This window comes from Mastigoproctus giganteus, chromosome 5, assembly GCF_048544385.1.
Source record: "Mastigoproctus giganteus isolate SK-2022 chromosome 5, ASM4854438v1, whole genome shotgun sequence".
Classification (NCBI taxonomy): domain Eukaryota; kingdom Metazoa; phylum Arthropoda; class Arachnida; order Uropygi; family Thelyphonidae; genus Mastigoproctus; species Mastigoproctus giganteus.
In genome coordinates this window covers 153,743,955-153,768,402 of record NC_143579.1, presented here as the reverse complement: position 1 = coordinate 153,768,402, position 24,448 = coordinate 153,743,955, and the positions used below count along the sequence as shown (strand labels likewise).

General features: G+C 36.8%; 1 protein-coding gene across 4 annotated transcripts in view; it reads left to right on the top strand.

The window, feature by feature from the left end:
* Mst85C overlaps positions 1-24,448 on the top strand; it is a 231,492-nt gene that overhangs the window by 87,850 nt on the left and 119,194 nt on the right. For all 4 annotated transcript variants that reach the window (XM_090373477.1, XM_090373476.1, XM_090373480.1 and 1 more), the window contains exon 4: positions 2,978-3,169. In XM_090373477.1, coding sequence (XP_090229603.1) covers positions 2,978-3,169 — 192 coding nt within the window. The remainder of the gene's footprint in view (positions 1-2,977; positions 3,170-24,448) is intronic.

Below are 24,448 nucleotides of genomic sequence, written 5' to 3'. Positions count from 1 at the left end.
GCTAAGGATGATACCGAAGACAGTGTTACTTCTAAGTCATCAGAAAATGAAGACATTTGAAACTAGCAATGGTTTTCATGTGTATGATGATCATCTAGAAATTACAGAAGCAGCAGCTAAAATATATTTTTGGGAAAAGAAGAGGTTAAAGATGAGGCATTTCATAGCTCTGAATAAAATTTGCATTTTCAAAGATTTTGCAAACAATTTCAGACAGTGCTTAATTATTAAATATTAAGGTAAGTGATGAACAGTACTATTGATTTTATAAAATACATTAATGTAAATATTTCATTCAGTTACTATCAAAAAGAGGTTTTGGTTCTGATAATTTGGATACTTTCGTCTATTTCATTATGCTGATATATAACAAAATTGGCACCTCCGTAGCCAGGAGCAGCAGTGCGTAGCACACGCTTCTTGATTAGACCGGGATTCGAGCCTGTCACCACCAAATATGGAGGATGCGGAAAGGTCAGGGAATGACCACCGCATATTCCCGGAGGCTTTAGTTACTAATGCTCCTAAAAATAAAACCAAATAACAAAAAAATATATACAGTAATACCCCGAAGTTACGCGATAGGTGGGTCCGACGAAAATCGCGTAAGTCGAATTCGCGTAAGTCGGGGTACAACTTTGCATATAAATACATATAAATTTTGCTTAATTGGGACCAAGGACTAACAAAAACACTAGTTTAGAAGAAAAATATTAATAAAATTGCAGTTCTTTATACATATTAATACAAAATATGTATTAAATACAAAATATGTATTAAAAAAAACAAATGACTTACGTAAAAAAGTTATTTCGATGTCGATGGCTTCATAAAATCTAACAAATTCGTCGGACGACACATCGCGTTCTTTTTTTCACGCAGAATTTCTTCGTAGCAAGCTAATAATTTTTTTTATTCCTTGCTTTGTAGCTATAACGCGTTCTTCGTTGGAGTCTGTTTTCTAAAATTTTTAAGCCCTTTACAATTGAGCCCTTTTCAATTTTCAACCTGTCAAGTTTGCAATTGTCATGTGCTTTTCGCCGTTGCTTCATTTAGGCCTGTAGCACGTGCAATATCACATGGTCTTTCATTTCGCTCAAAGCGTTTCACAATTTCATATTTTTTCTCTATCGACAGAGGTGGACTGGCCATAAGCCTTACCGGGGAAACCAACGGTGGGCCAGCGTGATTTTGGCCATAAACCATAGTATGAGGCCACTATAAATTTTCCCGGGTAAGAATTTTTGACCCAGTCCGCCTCTGTTTATCGATAATTGCTTTTCTTTTTCTCTCTGAATCTGCAGTGTCTTCACCAGGACGCTTCCTTTTCACACCTTTTAATTAAGTATTTTACTCATTTTTACACCTCACATTTCTAGGGGTTACTACCATAAAACAATAAAAATCCAGTTGCGTTTCTGCTAGTGAAATCTGTTATAAACTGGTAGTAAACTCGATCTAATTGCATTTGCGATTATACCGATAGCTGGAATTGTGTTGGTTTTTACGTTATTATGGTGAAATGTGTTTCCCCTTCACTGATATAAAAACATAAAAGCAACAAAGTTGAATTTTGTTCATCTTTCGCTCTCATTCTCCGCCGTCGCACCGTATATCGATAACATATGAAGAACGACCTTGAAGATAGTGGGCGGCAGCGTTGCCAAACGAAAAAAATCAAGAACCGCGTAACTCCGAGTTCGCGTAAGTCGGGGTAGCGTAAGTCGGGGTATTACTGTATATAACAAAATTGGACAGGCATTGGCTGTGCCCTCAAAACCCATTTTCCAATATCAACCATGCACAGGTTGGGTCAGTACATTTTCTAACTTTCCAAGGCCCAACCAGGGATCAATTTATGCTTCAAGTTGATTATACCTGAGCATCTATGGTAAGTATAAAATAAAATTTCAAAATTGCCCATTTTTTCTAACAATCCCATGTCTCCAAATGAGGTATTACAGGGAATCCAATAGGAAATAAGGAACAGCTCAACCACAATACATATATGGCCACCATAGCTGAGTAGTCAAGTGCAGTGGTCAAATGTGTAGCTGAGTAGTCAAATGTGGGATAAAAAAAAAAAAAAAAAAGAAAGAGAGAGAGAGAGAGAGAGAGACAAAAAAAAAAGGAGGGAGGAAGGCTGTTTTTGTGGAAATCATTTTCCATAGAACATAGTGTAATACAACTGGGTTATTGGATCAGACTGTGGGATGCCCCCCTCCACAAGAATTTGCTACTTTGTGTTATAAGCAACACACATGGATTTCATAGAACTGCAGTATAATTACATTGCACTAGTTCGGGCCATTTGAAATGTAGTTTCATCAAGGACGAAACAAAATAATAATAAATACAGCTGAAGTTTTTGCAAGTGTTTGTGTGCAATTAACTTTTCATTGATGTACTTTTTTATTGCATCTCCAGTTGCGGTAAGATGGGAGAGAAACTGAACATCTACAGTAATTACTCTTGTGTAACTACTGTTTATAAAAATTTAATTGTCTAATTGAAGGGGAATGTACTGCAGAAGAGAATATAATAGATGAGTGGTCTACATTTTGAAAACCATTTCAGAAGCTGGTTCCTCTCTTTAGTTTATAGAGTTTGCTTCTGCTATTGTCTATTTTGAAATTCATGTTTTGCCATAAACTGCATTTTCTTTGTCTCTCTTGGGAGACATGTTCATACTTGCATTATATCTGAAACCATGGTATATCGTAGTTGCATTGTAATAGCATTTTAGTACAGTACCTTGGGAGACATGTTACCATATACTTCTGTGCATCTCATCTACTGGATATGGACTTTTTTGACAAAATACAACTGAAGTAATAATGTTTGAAGTCTTTTATTGGTGTGAGCAGTCATTCTTCCAGTTAGCAAGTAATTTCCTTCAAAATTAACCAAAGCTCTTTTGGCTAACTTTATATATTTATTTTATTATTATTATTTATTTAATTTTTTTTAAATTTAGAGCCAGGCCTCATAAACAGTACATAAGTGAAGAAAGGATGACAGCTAGGTTTAACGAACTTCATATCAGCAATGAATATGCAATCCCCATTCAAGATTCTCTTTTGAAACAGTGTTCATCCTGTGATATTGAGAGAGGAAACAGTGATAAAATGCAACAGCCTACAAAAACATTACAATCACTTGAAGTGATGTAAGTAATTTATTATATTGATTGATTCTGTGGATTCATTTTTAAATGTTTGCATTTTAAATTATGTTTACTTTAAAATGTAAATAAAATAAAACTCGCCTTAGACAAAGGTAAGTGAAATTGGTGTTTTCAGTATTGCGCTAGTCAGATTAATCAGGTTTGTGAACTGAGAAATTTGAAAATACAGCAGACTCTAGATTTACCGGGATTGGATTAACTGGGACACTTCAAGACTCAAAAATTAAAAAAAAAAAAAAAAAAAAAATCAACTAGAAATCATAAAATTCAAGTAATAACTAGAATAGGTTAAATAAACAGATGTTTTGCAAGTCATAAATAAGCAACAAGAAGTGCCGTCATGTCGTCATTAGGAGATTATTGTGCCTATTATCTTGCAATCCCCTCTGTCTTCACACCCGTTGCTAAAAAAAAGAGAAGTTTAGTTTGTTTTAGTGCGTCGCTTTGATTGTTGCATTCCATTGTACTGCAAAAGGACAAATTTTGTTTTGTTATTTATGTCAGGAGTGTCGGAAATTTTTTTTTTTTTTTTTTTAATAGTAACTTTTTTTTTTTTTTTTTTTTTTTTTTTTTTAGAAATCATGAAAATGATGGGCAAATGCAAGAGAATTAAACAAAAACTTGAAATTATTCAAAAGTTTGAAATCTCTAAAGAACCATTATAATGTTGGTGACCAAACCGTATGCGTCATTTTAAAAAAATAAAGGGAAGATTAGATTTAAAATTGACATAGTAAAAAATAAAGGGAAGCATCGTATTGGACACATGAGTAGTACGTGGTAAGTCTTTTTTATCTATCGCCATACTTTTTTACATAGGTTGCTGAACATATTTTGGTACAGCAAGTCTCCGACTTACGTAGTTCGGACTTAAGTTACGTTTTTTATATTTTTTTTATGTGACTGAAGATTTCAGTGAAGGAGACACACGTTTCACTATAATAACTTAAGAACCCGCACAATTCCAGCTATTGGTATTATCACAAATGCAGTAAGATCAAGTTTACTACCCGTTTATAATTAGATGCACTAACAGAAAAGCCCAGTAACCCGAAAAGTTCAAATTGTGTTTATTGTTTTATGGCAGTGATCTCCAGAAACGTGTTTTAGTAAAATGTGAGTTTGCGTGGGGTGATAATAGTGAGTTTTCACCTTAATCATGTGAAGTTCTTTTCAGAAAATTTAATTTTGAATGATATCATGGTTCTGCCTAAGAGAATAAGTGACAGCGGTACTAGTAAATCTGTCAAGAAAAGGAAAGCGAGTTGGATCAGAAAATTAAAATAATAAGGATGTATGAAAATGGCCAAACATTAACAAGTATCGCGCAGAATTCAGATTTGTCAGTAGCAACAGTGAACACAATAAAGGAAAAAGATAGAATGCGAGAAGTAGTGAAGCGATCGGCACTAATGAGGTCAACTATAATAACCAAGGCTACGAAATACAAATCAGTTTTTACAGTACATTAACATGCGTTTTTTTCTTCCTTTTATGTTTTCTTTTCTTATGTGCCACTCTGGCTACTTCACCGTTGTCCCCAGATAGTTTTTTTTAATTGAACTAATTAAAAATATATAACTATTTTTCTTCATTCTTCTGAGGATATTATGTGCTTTTTGTAATTTTGGCATATCAGGAATATAGCAGCAATATTTTTTTAGTCATTCCTGAGTTACGTAAAACTCAACTTGCGTAAGACGTCCGGGAACGTATTTTTTATGTGTGTCGGAACTTACTGTATTTTTGGATTAACCGGGAATTTTTTTTTACCATCTATCCCAGAAAATCGAGAGTCCACTGTAAATGGCAATTTACTGTATCAGCCTACCCATTAATTTTAAAAAATAATAATAAACTCTTTTTTTTTTTTTTTTTTAATAGATAGCAAACGAGATGTGCTACTTTTGAATCAAATATGTTATCAGTTTCTCCTCTTTTCTTCATAGTGTACTTAGTAAAGTTCAGTTGTAATGATAGCAACAGGACAAAAAAAATTAATTTTAATTGTGTCTGATAGAAAATCTAGAAAAAAGCTATATTGAATATTAAAATGTGTTAAGAAATTTTTAACTGAGCTTTAGTTAATACTGTAGGACAGTGGTGTCCAACCTTTTCCCGTACTGGGGTCGTATTCAAAGTTAGATTTTTTTCGCGGGCCGCACAGAATGATTCGAAAAAAAATTGTCGCACAAAGTTTTTCCTTTTTTTTGTTTTTTCTTTTCAAGTTATATATATAAAAAAAATGCAAATTTCCAGCACTTTTATGTGCAACAGATCTATATCAGTGATTTATTTTTTAGATTTTATTAAAATTATAAAAATATGACTAACTTTTGTTTGGTTTTTTTAATACTTTACTTTTGTTATAAAAAAAAAAACTTTACTTTTGCTTTTAAATGTTCATTTTAGAATATTTACAATCTGAAAAGGATCACTACTTTTCAATATTAAGGTGAATAAATAAATATAATGATAAACCTAAAATTGAAATATTTGAAAATTTTATTAAGTACAATACACAATAACATTTACTGGACAAAACTTAACATTTAATGAGATGATTGAGGCTGGTTATTTTTAAATAATTGTTCAAAACTTGATTGCAAATTTGTTACTCCAATCTCAATACATAATGAATTTTATGCCCTCATGGTATTTCTTGATGCAGCTCCAGGTCTTGATGGTATTTTTTCACTTGTTCTCAAAACCTGTGCTTCTGTTCTATGCCACTTTATTCACTTTCTTATTCCAAAGGTGTTTTTCCTTTGCTTGGAAATTTGCTCATATCCAGCCAGTTCCTAAAAAAGGGTGACAAATCCCTCCCATCAAATTACTTCTACTCTTTCTAAAGTAATGGAGAAATCACTTAACCATCAACTCTTAAACTTCTAGAAACCTTCCGTCTGATTAACGATCGCCAGTATGCATTCCGTTAGTGTTGATCCACAGGTGATATTCTGACCTATGTTGCCAATATATGGACAAATTCAATGGAAAAGTTCGGTGAAACAAGCAGTTGTCTCAAAGGCTTTCGATCGTGTTTGGTATAAAGATCTTCTAAACAAGCTTCCATCTTATGGTTTGCCAACTGTTTTTTGTAATTGGTTATCCAGTTTTCTCTCTGATTGCTCACTGAGGGTGATGGTTGGCTCTCTGTCTTCTAACTTCACTACTAATGCTGGTGTCTCCCAAGGTTCAGTTCTTTCACCCCATTCTTTTCCTCTTGTATATTAATGACCTTCTTTCATTGATCGGAAATCCTGTCCATAGTTTTGCTCATGATAGCACATTGCATTCCACTTTCCAGTTTGAGAAACCTTGCCCGCTCAATCAGCTTCAACTTCTCGAATATCCGCAATCAGTTCCTTAAATGCCGATCTCCAGGTAATTCTTCAGTGGGGCAAAGACAACTTATTTGATTTTAATCCTTATAAAACTCAGCCTTGTCTTATATCTCGCAAAAAGGATTCTTCTGCTTCTATGCTTATCTTTGGTGACACTCCGATTTCTAGGCAAGATGATATATCTATTTTGGGGATTACCCTGACTTCTAATCTCTCTTGGCACAAGCACATTACAAATATTGCTTCCTCTTCATCTAAAAAACTAGGATTTCTCTTTCGCTCTCGGCGTTACTTTTCTTCCAAACAGCTGTTCACTCTGTACAAATCGCAAATCTGCCTACCATAGAATATTGTTCCCACATCTGGGGCTTTGCCCCAAAACCTCTCTCAGACTTCTAGATTCCATTCAGAAGACGGCAGTTAGGTTAATTAATGACTCATGTCTAACAATCTCTCTGTCTGAGAAGATGGTGGATACCCTTTCCAAGCTCGCCTTTTCCTGACCTGGCTTCCCCTCTTGGGATGAATGACGTGACTCTGGCTACACCTGATCCCACTCCATTCTCTTGCACTTTCCTGGCTTTCACTGCAGGAGCAGTGAAAGCCAGGAAAGTGCATGCTGAGGCTGCAAAACAGCAACTGCAACCCCCCCCCCCCCTCAACTTCTGATTGCAAGATGCAGCATGTGCTACTACTCTGTGCTAGTGAAGACTCGAACCTCAAGACCAGTGCTTAGGTGCAGGAGTTGGTTGCTAATATGCTAAAGACATTATCGAAATGTCAAAGTCAAATCGCTTAGATCCATCAGAAACAGGGGAGTCATCCTCGAAACTACCACTGAAGAGGACCTGAACAGCATCTCTTCCAGCGGTTCCCTTTCTTCTGTTGGTGTCCAGGCAGCACCACCAAAGAAAGTTAATCTATCATTACTCATTTATGATACTCCCAAGGATTCGTCTAATGAAAAAATTTTAGATGACCTCTACTACAAAAATCTGGCCGACTATGGGTACACTAAAGAAGTCAAAAGCGAAATTACATTCAGATTTCAAACAAAAACAAATTCTAATCTACAAGAAAGTTCTCTCATCTGATAGAATTTTCTTGGGTTGCAGTGCATACAGATTTTGCCCTTTCAAAATTGTCACAAAGTGCTTCTTGTGCCTTGGATATGACCACACCTTGCAACACTACCTATAACTCGCCCATGTGTATCCACTGTGGATGTAGCGGGCATGTACATGTGGAGTGCCCCATCAAGATGAGCAGCCTTGCTGTGCCAACTGCAAATGATGGAAGAGAGAGCATTCCCACTCAGTCCGTGATGTTACCAGCCCTGAGTACCAACGTGCATTAGAAATGGTACGACTGAGAACTTCTAATGAATAGTTCAAATACAGTCAAGCCGAGCCACTGCAGTAAACTTTGATTCTACTCCACAGGCTTCCACCAACTCAGTCTGGGCTAGGGCAAAGCTAAGAATTATGCAAATAAATGGACAGAGATCACAATCCATCTCTGACGAAATTCGTTTCTCGACTGAGGACCATGAGATCGATGTTATTGCCATCCAGGAACCCTATACTGCTAGAATACAATCTGGACCATCAACGAGGATTATGTGCTTTCCCATCACCACCAGAGTCATTCAGCTTGTCCCAAAGGACCCATAATCCTGCATTGTGGTCTTCAACCGTGAACTGGACATCTTAGTTGTAAATGGGCTCTGTAACAAATTTGCTACATGTGTTTAAATCATTAGCTCAGTACTGACCTTTTATCTTATTTCATTGTACTGCCCACCATCTGCAGACTTCAATGACTCACTGAATTACCTAGAATTTGCACTCAATTTCCTTGATAACAAATTAGTCCTTCTTGTCTCGGATGTCAATGCCAAATCCCACTTCTGGCATAGCAATACCATGGACCTTCGAGGAATAATGCTAGAGGATTTCATTGTCTCCCACAACCTCATAGTCCATAATCAGCCATATCAGCTCCACAGGGGAATCTGATATCAGTGTCATTGTCACCACCAGCAATTTAGGCCAATGTGTCCATGACTGGCAGACTATACTAGATTGGACCCTTAGCGACAATAGAGTTATCCCATTCAATCTAACCCCAAGCACAACTAACACATCCAGGATGCCCAGACCACCTGCATTAGTGCGGTTCTCCATCAAGAGCATTGACTGGTCCTTATTTGATGACTCTGTAGTCAAAGACTTTACTCCATGTGAACTGAACCACCTGAACTCCTGCACAGCCACTGAAATAGCAGACATGATGCATCAAGTGTTGTTGAATGCCTCCTACAGGTCGGTCAGGAAAAAAAATCTATCCCTCCCACTGCCTGCTCTTGATGGTGCCAAGAGCTTACTGCACTCCGCAAAGAGGTCCATCATGCCCATAGATTTTATCAACGGCATCGCGACTGGCCTACCTGTGAAGTAGCTAGATTCCACAGCAGTTATTTTGTTAAAAAGAACGAATACACTAAAGGTGGTTTTCTTCTGGGTGGCAATCCGCCCAGAAGAAAACCTGGTCGGAATTTGTCCAAGGCTCAGGGAATTCCAACCCCTAGGGACTTCTATACAAAATAGCGGGGGGGGGGGGGAAGACTTTCAGGCTGGACATCTTTGGCACTGTAACCACTGGGAACACCAAGACCTCTAACTGGACCGACTCCAGCTCCACACTTGACAGACTGTTTCCTGAAGATAATCCAGCAGATGATCTACCTGAGCACATAGTCATACCATCAGCTAATCAAACTATGTTCTGAGGAAGAAACCAATCCCTTTACAATGGAAGAGCTCACAGCATAAATCCTCACAAATGTCCAGGAATGGACCTCATTGAGTACGTCTTTGTCCTTTGTTTTTTCAAGCTTAGACCCCTGTATCTTCAACTGCTCTACAACAAATGCCTACTTGAGGGAGTTTTTCCCAAGGCATGGAAAGTGGCCCTACTATGACTCATTAGGAAGCCTGGCAAACCCCCAGGAGATCCGCACTCCCTTAGACCAATTGCACTCTTGGCAAATCTAGGCAAAGTACTAGAAAGGCTCATGGTTCTCCGAATCACAACTGTTCCAGGAACAGAACCTATTCTCCCCAGCACAGTATGGCTTCACACCATGGCGATCTATAGAAGATGCACTGTTTGACTTCGTCCTCCATATTGAAAACTCTTCATCTAAATTTGAACTGGCCATTTTGGTGGATTTTGAAGGTGCCTTTGACACTGTCTGGTGGGACAGTGCATTGGCACGCCTCCGCCTAGCTAACTGTACCTCCCATCTCTACAAGCTCTTCCAGAACTATTTCACAGAGTGCACTGTTGTGGTTAAATCCAATCTTCTGCAGATAATTAGACCAACCTCTTGGGGATGCCCACAAGGTTCTATGCTGGGGCCCTTAGTGTGGAACATGGTCCTGCACAGCTGGCTTTCTAAATCTTTTGAAAGATGCAAAATTGTGGCATTTGCAGACGACCTGACTGGTTGTTCCTGGGAAATCACGCTCAAACCTTGAAAACAAAGCAAATCTTGTCCTAACAGATCTCTACTCCTGGACGGTTCTTAACAAGCTTCAAATCGTATTTTTCAGTACCAGCAAAACAAAAATTATGCTTTTTAAATCAAAGCTTGACTTACGCCGTCCACCACAAATAAAGATCTCCGGGAAACAGCTTCCTATTGTGACACAGGCTAAAGTCCTAGGGGTGGTCATTGACCATAAGTTGAGCTTCCTTCCACATCTACAATACCACATCTACAATAGGGGTCAAAACGAAAAGATTTTCAGCTGCAATCATGAGAATCTCCAAGAGCAACTGGGGACTCTCCAACAAAACACGCTCTCTGTAGATGAAAGAAGCTTTGTATTATAAAGCTTCTTTCATCCCCATTGTGTGACCTATGCAGCAGGAACGTGGTTTCACCAGTTTCAACGAGTAAATGTGAAAGTCAAGGTCAATTCCATTCAACGTGCTATGCTCTTGTTTTGTATCATTGTTTGTTTCTCTGAACAAATTTCTGCCACAACTTTTAACAAACAACGCTTAACAAATTCACCATCGTTGAATGGTTTACTTTCAAAAGCGATCAAATGTGCAACGATAACTGGCACGTACAGTAGATAAATTTCTTGACTGATGCGTTTTCAGTATGTTTTGTTGTTTTCTTAATTCATTTTGTAACTTTGAACTTCTTTTCGCAGCACTCCTTTATGCTGATCATAAGATTTATGATTGGAATCAGTGTCGTTTTAAATTATATTCTTTAAAACCTCACACATTCTCTTGACATACCAAACACACTGCTTTTTCGTGTTAATCAATGAAGAAATAGTCTTCAGTCTGCCTTGGAACAAAAACACGACACTCCAAATCAATTTTCCCCTTTTGGAACATTTTTAAGAATTTTTTTTTAAATTCAATATAAATTAATAATTCAATGCAATGAACAAGCTATATCAAAATACATAACTGTATTTAGCATACATATGACTGCACTGAACCACACGTACCCGTTTGACACAGTTGAGCTGGACATTTGCATGCCTGTACACGCAGTGGTGATTGATGCTGTTTTAGTTCACTTTCCGGGCCTTATAAAAATTAATTGCAGTCCGGATCCGGCCCACGGGCCATAGGTTGGACACCACTGCTATAGGAGAACAGAGAAGATCAACCTGATAGCAGCTGTGTACTCAAACACGTTGAGCACCTGCAGGACTGCAAAATTCACTTAACCCCTTCTCGGAACATTTTTTTCCTGAAAATGCGCCGTAACAGATTGACTTTGTTTATTTCACAGATTAAAAGTATGCATCATGCAAATACTCATTGTATAGTTTTTTGTGCTTTTTATAAATTTTTTGGTAATAACGGGAGTTATTACCAAATTTTGGTAAATACATGGGAGTAATTAACCCATTTGGGCTATACCGAGTTATCTCGTATATGCCAAAAAAGTATGCAAATTATACAGATTTTTTTTTAATAAATTTGCGTTTGAGCTAAAAGAAAGGAACAAAAAAACACTCTTCACTACTCATTATATAAATAACTTTAAAAAATCAAGTGGAACGCACAAGCAGTATCCTCCCACCACAAGCGATAATCTTGAACTAACTACATTCGGACACACGGCTCCCACAAGTGGATAGTCGAAGTAAGCTTTGCTTATGGGTGCCGAAATATTTTTTGATATTGTATTGTTTTCTAATTGGTTAACACTTTAAGTATTCAGCATTTAGGATAGCAAATTTTATTTTGCTTACTGGCGGCACATAGGAATGCACACTACTGTTCTGACATTGCTGTACAATAAGTAAACAAGTAAAATGAAAGCCAGTCGTCTGCTGCCAGCTGTAAGAAAATCCTGATAAATCTCGAGATTTATCTGGCTAATGCAAAATTAGCCAGATAATTGTCCAAGAAAATACGTTTCAATCATAAATTTGGAGGTATTATTGTTTGCATCGTGTATTATTGTATCCCAAGATATTTTGTATAGTTCCAAATAACTTTTTAAAGTAAAAATGAGATATCTCAGGATAATCCATGGAGTCAATCATATTTTTTCCAAAATCGTTACTTGACCTATGCATTAGTTGCCTGGATTTATGGTGGCAAATCTTTTTTTTTTTACCCTTGCTTTCAAAATTAGTCTTGATCTTTTTCTTTTACCAAAAAAAAAAAAAAAAAAAAAAAAAAAAACCGTACATTAAAATTGGAATTTTCTAAAAATTCCTGTGAATTTCTGCTTATTTTTTTTAACAAATTCACCGTCGAAGTGTTGCTAATCTGTGAAATAGAATTATATGATAATAGCGTTGTTCTCCGTAATGAGTAGTGAATATTTCACCGTACTTGCGATGCAAAGATATTTAATGTCTTTCAGTAAGATGCCAAAGAAATACAACGTAAAATTTCAGAAGATATGCAGATTTTCCACTTATAAAATCTGAAAAAGATAGCAAGTAAGGCAAAAAAATGCAAAAATAGATGTAGCATTTTGTAGTATGAAATAGCATTGCACTTAGATGATGATGTCATGCATGCTAAGCGTTTATTTGCAGATGTCATGCATGCTAAGCATTTATTTGTATCTTTATTAAGTGGTTAAGCATGAGAGTGCACTAGCACACACACGCACACATACATTTGGGTGGACTGTGGCAAGCCCTTGTGACTGTTAATTATGAAAAACAGTTGTATTCATTGTTGAAATGTTTAATTGTAAACTCCTAACCAAGTGGTTGTGCCGAATATAAATTAAATAGAACACCTGCATGATCAGCAGTGAAAGTACTGAACAATGAACCTTCATTGTTCAGAAATGTTTCACGATAATGAAATAGCAATAAAATATGGTTGTGGAAGAACAAAAACAATAGGCACAGATAGGAAAAGAAGATCCAGTTTCTCTCTGATTGCTCACTGAGGGTGATGGTAGATGGCTCTCTGTCTTTTAACCTCTCCACTAATGTTGGTGTCCCCCAAGGCTCAGTTCTTTCTCCCACTCTTTTCCTCTTGTATATTAATGACATTATTCCACTGACTGAAAATCCTATCCATAGTTTTCCTGTTGGTAGCACATTGCATTCCATTTTCCATTTTGAGAAACCTTGCCCTGCTTAATCAGCTTCAACTTCCCGAATATCCGCTACCAATTCCTTTAATGCTGATCTCCAGTGGGGCAAAGATAACTTAATTGATTTCAATCCTTCTGAAACTGTCTTGTCTTATATCTCACAAAAAGGATTCTTCTGCTCCTATGCTTACCTTTGGTGACACTCCGATTTCTAAGCAAGATGATATATCTCTTTTGGGATTACCCTGACTTCTAATCTCTCTTGGCACAAGCACTTTACAAATATTGCTTCCTATGCATCTAAAAAATTTGGTTTTCTCTTTCGCTGTCTGCGTTGCTGTTCACTCTGTACAAATTGCAAATCCACCTACCGTGTTCCCACATATGGGGTGGTGTCCCCAAAACCTCCCGCAGGCTTCTAGATTCCATTCAGGAGAGGGCAGTTAGGTTAATTAATAACTCATCTCTAACAGTCTCTCTCCACTCGCTGTCTCATAGACGTACTGTTTCTGCTGCATGCCTTTTCTACAGATACTTCCTTGGGCACTGTTCTTCTGACTTGGCTTCTATAATTCCCGCTCTCTCTCTTTCAAAACAGGCCATACATGTGCTGCCAACATCCATTTACTGTCCAACTTCAGACTCACAGAACCAGCTTTCCATCTTCCTCATTTATTCATTTAACTGCCTGTTTCTGAAATAACCTTCCTTCATACGTATTTCCTGAAAATTACAGTCTACAGAAGTTCAAGTCTAACGTCAACAAATATCTTCTTTCGTCTTCTCAACCTTCAATCCAAGCACAGTACTAAGTACTATGACCCCGAGTGCCAATCGAGTGATCAAAGCGAATCTAAAACGAATTTCAAAGCGCCTTCTCTAGAGTTAATAGATTTCAGAGAAATTTCAAGGGTTTATTAGCTAAGTTATTTATTTTCTGCTCTTCTAAATAAAGAAGTAAGCTTTTAAAAAAGAAAGGAAAGGTGCCTTTCTTCTTCTTGTATATAGAAATAAATACATAACACACTAACCACTAATCTCTAATCGCTTGGTCACTGGTGGCACCGCTCCTGCCTCCACGTGGCGGGGCGGGTAACCTGGAGGAAAAGTTATCCTCTGGGGCTAAAAGGAGCAACCATGGATTATGACAAACCTTGGATTATGACAACTTTCCAGTACTTGAGCCTAAACGCTCATGTCATGACTTAAATGAACCCGAACATGACGAATCACAATCTAAGAGACTACGCAAAAATGAGAATCAGCAGGAATATCCAATGTTCCTCATATTACACTTTCTTTCTGCCAAATCTGTGAGTTCACTTTCACCATTTCTAATCCAGAAATGTTTGGAAAGTGTGGCTGGTTCACCGAAAATGGTGAAAAAACTCCGATCTGGAGATCTGCTAGTCGAAACAACTAAGCACCAGCATTCTCAGGCTCTACTGAAATTATCAACTTTCGGCGGAATAACAGTATAGGTCACCCCTCATGCCACTTTAAATAGTTTCAAAGGTGTAATAGCAGAGTGGGACCTGATGAATGTTACTGAAGATGAGATAGTGGAAGAACTAAAAGATAAAAAAGTAGTTCAAGCAAAGCGGATAATAATTAAAAGAGATGGTGAACTTGTTCCCACTAGGAATATTATCCTCACATTTAGTACACCAACCTTACCATCATGTGTCAAAGCCAGATACCTTAATTGCCGAATAAGTCCCTACATTCCGAACCCAGTCAGATGTTTGAAGTGTCAAAAATTTGGACACTCGCAAACAGTATGTCGAGGAGACGCCATCTGCCCAAACTGTGGCTCTAAAGCTCATGCACAAATGGACTGCAATGCAGAAACGCCACAATGCCCAATTTGTAAAGGCCAGCATCCAGCATACTCAAAATCATGTGAACTCTGGAGGGTAGGAAAAGAGATTCAGAAATACAAAGTTGAACAAAAGTTCACCTACCAGGAAGCTAGGAAAAAAGTCATGCTCAGTATGCCAAAAATTACCTATGCTGCAGCAGCCAAAAAATACCAGTCAGCTGCAACACAAATGGCAGTCACAGTACCTCCATCCCTCTCAATTGCCGATTGGGCTCGATCAGTGCTATCGTCCCCACAGCAGCTACCTACAGAACAATGTAAAGTGACTCGTGCTAACAATACTCCGCTAACAGTCCCACCAACTGCAACTGATACTCTACCAGAAACTGTGAAATTGAAAGCATCATCCCCAAATATTGCACAACAACCATGCTCAGGAAATATGGACATTGATGCTGGTACCCTGCAGGATGAGACAATCTTAGATTTACATGCAGAAGATGATATGGACATTGGGCGTCCTAACTTCCCAAAAAAAGAAAAGATGAAACTAGAATGACACAAGCAGGCTGGATATAAAAAAACTGACAGAACCATACACAATCCCTAAAACTAAATAATGCAAAATATTATACAGTGGAACTGTAGAGGTCTATGAAGCAATATATTTGATATTTATGACCTAATCAAACAGCACAGTTCAATCAGCCTCTGCCTGCAAGAAACCAATCTAACCCTGCAGGTGACCCCAGTGATTAAAAATTATAGTATCTATCAACAAGACAGAAGCAATACTAACTCAACCAGAGGAGGCGTAGTCATACTAGTTGACAACAAAGTTCCTACAAAACAGATCTCCCTGCAGACCATATTAGAAGCTGTAGTGGTACGTATCGTTTTAAATTTTACTTTAACCATAGTCTCTGTATACCTTTCCCCAAACAAAGAATTCACTGCAAAAGAACTGGAGGACCTTACAAAGCAGCTTCCATCTCCTTTCATTCTGCTAGGAGATTTCAATGGGCACCACACTATGTGGGGATATTCCCAGATAGACAAACGAGGAAAACTTATTGAAACAGTTCTTGACAGCCAGAATCTCACGTTATTAAACAGTGGTGCTGACACTTATATTCATTTTCCCACCGGAGTATCTACTGCCATAGACTTATATGTTCCCCAAAACTATTTCCAATCATTCAGTGGTTAGTTTCAAGTAACCCACTAAACAGTGACCATTACCCAATTATTTGCAAATTGCAAACCAACAGAACCACACATATAGCCAGCCGCATAAAATGGAAATTTTCAAAATCAGATTGGAACAAGTTCACAGATTCAATTTCCTTTGATAATCAAGTCATCAAAAGCCAGTCCATAGATAAAGTTACTGACCACATTACTGCACAGATAATAACAGCTGCAACCTGTGCCATACTAAAAACCACAGCCGGTCCTCGCAGACATGCCAGTATCTGGTGGAATGATGCATGCCGTGATGCCATAAAAGAAAAGAATAAAGCATGGAATCGATTTTGCAAGTATCCAACAACTGACAACCTGATTAATTTTAAGAAACTTGAAGCAAAGGCACGTTATGTGCAGAAAAAAGCGAAAAAAGACTCTTGGATCCGGTTCGCTTCCACTATTACTAAAAATACAGAGATTAGAAAAATCTGGAATAAAATCAAAAAGCTGAATGGTAAATCGTTCCCCGAATCAATGCCCATTATAAGCTGGAAAGGTAAAGACTTCTCTCCAATAGAAATTGCAAATGCCCTGGCAGATTGCTTTTTCCAAATCTCTGCAACATCAGCATATGAGTCTACTTTTAAACAGCTAAAAGCTAACGCAGAAAAGCATAACCTGAACTTCAATACAAGGGCATCTCCTCCATATAATTGATTTTTTACACCATTTGAACATTTGAACTAGAGAGTTCTCTAAATAGGTCGGGTGATAGCGCACCAGGGCCTGATGGGATATACTATATATGCTTAAACATTTAAACAAACAAGCTTTGAATTCATTACTAATATACTTCAACTGGATATTCTCAGATGGCTACTACCCTCTTTCATGGCGTCACTCAATAGTTCTAGCCTTTGCTAAACCTGGAAAGGATCAATCAGATCCACGAAACTATCGGCCAATATCTCTCAGCAGTTGCCTTGGTAAGACACTAGAAAAAATGATTCACGCTCATTTAGTCTGGTATCTAGAATCTCATTCGGTGATGAATAAGAATCAGTACGGATTTCGGAAAAATCGGTCAACTCTAGACCTTATGGTCAAGGCAGAATCCAACATACGCAATGCTTTTATCCGTAAAGAACATCTAGTCATGATTTGCTTGGATATCGAAAAACCTTTGATACCACCTGGCGGTATGGCATACTTCAAAATCTGTATGCCACAGGGCTCCGGGGTCAGCTACCCCTAATCATACAGAGTTTTCTAGAAAACAGGACCTTCAAGTGCGTTACTGCAATTCACTATCCCGTACATTTGTCCAAGAAGAATGGGTCCCACAAGGATCAGTTCTAAGTACAACACTCTTTGTGGTTAGGCTAAATAATGCAACAGAAAATATTCCGGCTAACGCTGACACCTATTTATATGCAGATGACCTTACTATATCCTATCATTCACAAAGCATGCGCTCCATTGAGTGACAATTGCAGCTCTCGATAAACAAAATAGAGTTGTGGGCATCCCGCAATGGCTATCGTCTCTCTGCAACAAAAACAACTGCTATCCACTTTTGCAAAAAGTGTCAGCTCCATCCAGATCCGGAGGTAATATTAGGAACCCAAAAAATACCACTTAGCAAAAGTATCCGGTTCTTGGGCCTTATTTGACACTAAACTTACCTTTCGGGCACATATATGACAAATACGAACTCAGTGCACGAAAAAGATAAATATCCTCAAAGTTATCTCTTCCATGACATGGGGAGCCGATCGCTTCACTCTTCTACATCTATATCAAACCTTAATAAGATTGTCTAGATTATGGAGCCCCAGTTTATGATTCATCACGAAAGACAGCATTGGCTTGGCTCAATCCGGTCCATCATAGTGCTCTCAGGATTGCCTTAGGGGCCTTTAAGACATCCCCAATGCAAAGTTTGTATACAGATGCCAATGAACTGCCACTACATCTTAGGAGAAAAGTATTGCTTCTTAGTTATGCAGTCAAATTACATAGTCACCGTCTCATCCCATCTGGACATATTTTTTTGAACCGCAATGGGAAAACTTATATAGAAATAAACCCAACGAAAACAAACCTGCTGGTATTCGGCTACAAGAGGTAACTCAAAATTGGAACATCTGCCTTAGAAATATCTTTCAAGCTACAGACGCAGTACAAACACCATGGGCAATGTATATTCCTCATTGCGACAACTATTTTCTTCAGTGGGGAAAACACTCCTTATCGAACCACAATCTTAGACAGTTACATGCGAATCACGCATTGACCAATGCTCACAGTCTTCAGATATACACGGCTCCAAAACTGATATATCCTTGGGAGCTGAGTAATGAGCCCTACAGGCACTGTCTCTGTTCAATTACCACTTGAATGCAGTGTTTTTACGGCTGAACTATACGCAATCAAAATAGCTTTAAAACTCCTTAACGATGTTCCAAACACCCAAGTAATAATATATACAGACTCTTTAAGTGCTGTGAATGCCCTACAGAATAAATCACAACATTTGCATCCACTTCTCTCACAAATCAGGTTACAGTTATGCCAACTCAAAAATAAGCGGACTGTCACGTTTTGCTGGATACCCAGCCACGTTGGAATTCCAGGAAATGAGCGTGCAGACGAAGCCTGCACCCCACTTGCTTTGATTCCATCCCAGTTCCTTTTTCTGATTATAAACCAGTCATATGGCGGATATGTACTGAGATGTGGTCTGAAATGTGGCATAATTAAACAGGTAACAAACTTCTTGAAATAAAACAGAATCCACACCTATGGAGATCCAGTTCCCGATCAAACAGGCAGGAAGAGGTCGTGCTGGCAAGAGCACGAATTGGCCATACACATCTTACACACCTATGTCTACTGCTAGGAGAAGATCCTCCACTTTGCCCGCATTGTAATTCCATACTTACTGTGAAACATATTATCATTGAGTGTGCACATTATCATTCAGCTAGAATCGCATGTTTCAGATCTTTAATTAGCTCACAAAAACCTGTGCAACTAAGCCACATACTTGGAGATGATGCCACTTTATCAGAACTGTTCATTTATCTAAAAATGATCAACGCATACAATCACTTCTAGAATAGTCTCCTTTCCTATATTGACAAACACTCCTAAGTAACAGGTGCAATATGGTCATAGCAGCCCTTGCGCCAATAAATCCCACTCCAGCAACAACGACAACAACTAAGTACTATAGGTTCTAATTACTCTCGTTTGGGGTTTTCATAAAAAAAAAAAAAAAAAAAAAAAGAGGAAAAGAAGAGGTAGTGGTGGTGTTCTGGTTCTGAAAAATGGGCCATTTTCAGTTGCCACAAATGGTGGTAATCAAAGTGATTCCTATTGTGGTGACCTGTCCTAATAATAATAAAAAAAATATATATACAGGTAGTTTCTGACTTTACGAGTTAATTCATTCCTAGCGCACGCTTGTAAAGCGGGAATTTATTTCCCATAGACGTAATGTTAAAAACAGTGATTATATTCTCAACAATGAAATTTGACCATAGTAATGTTAAATAAATGTCAATAAAACAATAGTTTATGCTTAAACAATGATTTATATATATTCAAAGAAATGAAAACATGGCCTTTAAAAATCAAGCAAATTATAATAACAAAATTATTTATGTTAATTTTTAACTTCCTTCAAATATTTTTCTTTATCCTTTAAAATTGTGCACACAGTTGAAGTGCTCAGGCAATATTTCGCACAAAGATCTTTAACAGTCATTCCAGCCGCATGTTTGCTTATGATATCGTAATTTGTTTCCAATGTTTATTCCTCTTCGCTGTTTGTTTTTATTAATATCAATCTCCATAGTATTACTTAGTTTTGACAAACTTTACAGTAGTAACTGATTTTAATAAATAAATAAAATAAAACAAAAAAAAAAAAAAATTTTTTTTTTTTTTTTTTTTAATGTTTATGTAAGGCAGTGAGAAGCTCTTTCCTGAACAAACAAACCCACGCACTGCAGTACTGTATCGTATAGCTACATGCATGATTTGAAATGCTGTATTTATGAATGTTTAGCATTTATTTATTGTAATTAATGTTCATATTTTTGATTTTGTTGATACTTGAAAAAAAAAAAAAAAAATCATAAACCCGGGAACTCATAAAGTGAAAACTGCAAGTGTATATATATGTATATAATCTTTTATTGAATAATAATGGAAAGGTAGTAAAGTAGGATGATTAGCCTCATCATAATTATTTTACTTTTATTTTATTATTTTAATATTAATTCATTTATAGGGAATAATTTATTAAAACTAACTCAGACTGTCTTAGCCTTTATCGATTCTTTTGGCCTAATGGCTCACTTTATATACTTTTATTCTAAATCATTATGCTAAAGTCTTATCTTACATCTGTTCTTTTGGCCCAAAGACTCAATTTGAATACTTTTATTGTACTCTTAGTTAATACTTTATACACTCTTATCATTGTAATTATGTATATCATAACATCTAGTCTGGAGGCCTCATTTTAGGAAGGATGTAGATTTGCTTGAGTATGTACAGAGAAGGGCAACAAGATTGGTGAGGGGAATGAAGGGATCCTCTTACCAAGGGAGGCTTAAGTTCTGCAAATTGCAGTGGCTGGAGACTAGGCACCTGCGTGGTGATCTGATTGAGGTGTATAAGGCCTTGAATGGGTTGAGCACGCTGAATTCTGATGGGATCCTTCCACTTGTTCAGATTACGAACCTAAGGGGACATAAATTCAAATTAAGAAAAGACAGATATAGAATAGATGTGCGGAAATTTGCCTTTAGCCAGCGGGTGGTTAATTGCTGGAACAAACTTCCATCTGTCGTTGTGGAAATTGATAGGTTAAATAAATTTAAGGAGGAACTGGACAGGCACTTGGAGGGAATGGTATGATTTGTTTTTTTTTTTTTTTTTTTTTTTGATTGATGCTGCATAAGCTCATACACTTGCTTTCTTGCATCACATGCCACTACTACTATTACATCAAAGTAGCTTGTTCTGACTGCCAGGATTGTAAAGTGATTCTCCTGACATAACAGTAGATGTCTTCTGAATAACCCGAAAGCATGTGGGATTCCTTTAAAAAAACTGTCAACACATTAGTTTCGATAATGTTATCGTATAACTAAAAACTGGACTAGAAAGGGTATTAAAAGAGGACATTGAGTACTTATGCTCTCCTTGTGATCTCAGTAAATTGTGATGAAAAGGAAGCTGCTTGCCTTTCTCTGAAAGTGCATATATATTTTAGTCTATTTAAAGAAGAGGTTAGAAGTGACTAGAAAAGCCATATGGATACTTTTCAGTTACGAAATTGAAAAATACAATGAGCACTAGTGAGTGGTATTGACTTTTGTTAAAATCCAGTTCACGAACAAAAGGTTTTTTTAAAAAGAAATTGCTGAATTTAAAAAAAAAAAAAAAAAAACCTCCTGAATTGCAAACTCCTGGTGTGAAAACACTTCAGACCAGGAGCAAACAGATAAATCTAGGCATGTTATACTCATTTGTACAGAAAGTCTGTTCATGTTCCTCTCTTCCGGTTAGAATCAAGCAACTTGCTTGTGATTCTTTAATTTTGTGCCAATATGAAAATCTGAACATAGCTCTTCAATCTAGCATAGCATATCCCCACATCAATGTGCTGAGGCCATTACTCCTAGATATGTTAAAGAATTATGGTTAGAATCAAGCAACTTGGTTGTGATTCTTTAATTTTGTGCTAATGTATGAAAATCTGAACATAGCTCCTCAATCTAGCATAGCATACCTCCACATCAATGTGCTGAGGCCATTACTCCTAGATATGTTAAAGAATTATGTGTAAATTTATTATATTAACAGTTTTTAAATCTTCCACTTCCATTTTGGAAGTTGATTACCATAGCAGACTAAACTTGAAGGATGATTCTGGCATAGGTATTTCTCATGTCAAGGTTATGGACTCTCCATAAAATGAGAAATTCTGTTCTTTTGTTCAGTGAGGAAGTACTTTATTACTGCATATGATTACATAATACACAAGATCCCATTGAAAAATAATGTTCTTATAAATTGTTGAAGTGCATAAATTTCAATTGGCAGTGCATTGTTTTCACATTTAATTGTTTTGTGGACAAGTACTGTTAAAGATGAAGTAATAGATGAAGCGATAGATGTTTTATACAGCATCAGTTTCAGTATGAGAATAAAATCTACGAGACACTTTTATGAAAGAATACTCAAAGTCATGTTTAGCATTTTGACAATTCCTCATAGAAGTTTTAAGTGTGAGAAAAATAAAAACTAAGTCAGAACTTCTCTGGTGATGCTTTGAAAATGCTCTTAACAGACAAGTTTACATGGTAGCCTTGTTATATACTGAAGTTTGACTCAGCATTTCTGAGAGTGTGAAATCAATGTCCAAACAAAAATTCACAGCCATCAAATCCTAGGTAAAATAATGTTTGAAGGTATGATGTGTTGGTAAACAAACCTATGTGTATATTTTGATAAAAAAGATGTCTGGGTTGTCAGTGAAATTTACTTTCTAGTGCAGTATGGGTTTTAAAACATCTTGTTTTTTTGCGAAGAACTCCTGCTTTTTACAAAAATCCTCCCAGCCCCCTTTTTTTTATTGTTTTGGCCTAGAAATCTTGTTTGACTCCTGCTGTCTAATCACTAGCCCTTTGAAAGTCAAAAGTTGGCAGTTATGCCATTTTTTTAACTCTTCTTATGCCAGAGTGTAAAGAGAAATTTTTATTATTTATGTTTAATTTCAAAATTTACTAAATATAAATGACTAAACAGAATCCACAGCTATGGAGATCCAGCTATGTGATGTAAGAATTCTAGAAAATTTGCGCATTTGATTTCACTCAAAATGTAGCAAAGTTTTCTCTTGTATGTTTTACATGAGGAATTAATGCCACTTTTATTCTAAGCATTCTTTTATTAAACAATTAATTCTTTGGATTATTCACTTCTTAAATTCTGTTTAAACAGTTTTTGTGGTAACTCCAAAACCAAAGGATAGTGGAACTTATATTAGAGAGGGTTGTGAAGACAGAAAATATCATTTGACATTGTGCTTGAATTTCTGTAGATTATTATTTTTTAGAAAATATATATATATAAAAAAAAGAAGGGTGTTACAAATGGCTATAGTAGGACAGATAAATGACCAAAAGTGTGTTCATTGAGTTTGAAATTAAATTTTGAATGGGTTTTTGACTAGCTGATGCACAAGTTACAATTGGTTTTGAAGAAAGGCAGAATTATAGATGCTAATTCAACAGAATAGTGCCCATAGAAATGTGTGTATTGTAGGTACGTGGCCGGACATTGGTATGATGGGGAGTGGGGTGAGTTTGTACAAGTGGGATTATTAATTAATCTGACTCTTCTGATTTAGATAGTCTTGGGTTTGAGATGTTCTGGGGGCATTATAGATATTGGGAACAGTATTCCATGGTATTATGATTATAAGATTTGTATAAGATCAAAAGCTGTTTAGAAGGAGAAAAATAATGCCAGTTGCCAAAGAGGAGGCCTAGTTTTTTTTTTTTTTTTTTTATGCTGAAGAAACATTTGCATCAAATTAGAAATATATGTTCGAACTTGGGTTATCTCCAGTAAAGATAGGTGACTTTGTCCAGGAAGCAGAGTGTTACTGAACATGAGTATGAGTGCAGCAGACTCATTTTTATGGGAAATAAAATAGGACCAAGTTTTAGAGGGATTGAAGGTTTTTTAGAGGTTTTTGGATTTTTGCCCTCTACTGTAGAATCATTTAGAGGTTAGCATTTAAGAAACTGGTGGCAGCTGTTTGTGCACAGTGGGATTTGTTAAAGTGGTATGTAGTATATTATCATTAGCAAAACTATCAATAGTATTTTAAGTCAATCAGTACGGAGGAAATGGGTCACTGTTGAATTATAGTTGGTCTTTTGATTTTGCATTTCCATTTTCCTGAGTGCTTCAGTTTAATTTATATAATAGAACTACATGTTAGTGTGCAGTTCTATATTGTAAATTTTGAGGGTGATATTTTAAAAGTACATCATTGTTTTATAATTAGTGTAATATTGAATGTTTGAATATGTATTATAATATATATTGGGACACTTCACCCCTACAAAGAAATGGTTAATTTCAGAGGTCACATCACAGGTAGTGGGAGTACTGGTAGCAAAAATAGAATGGGACAAGAAAAGGATCCCTTCACAAGGGAGGGGAGGAGGATGTGATAATAGGTTGTCAACATAGCAGACATC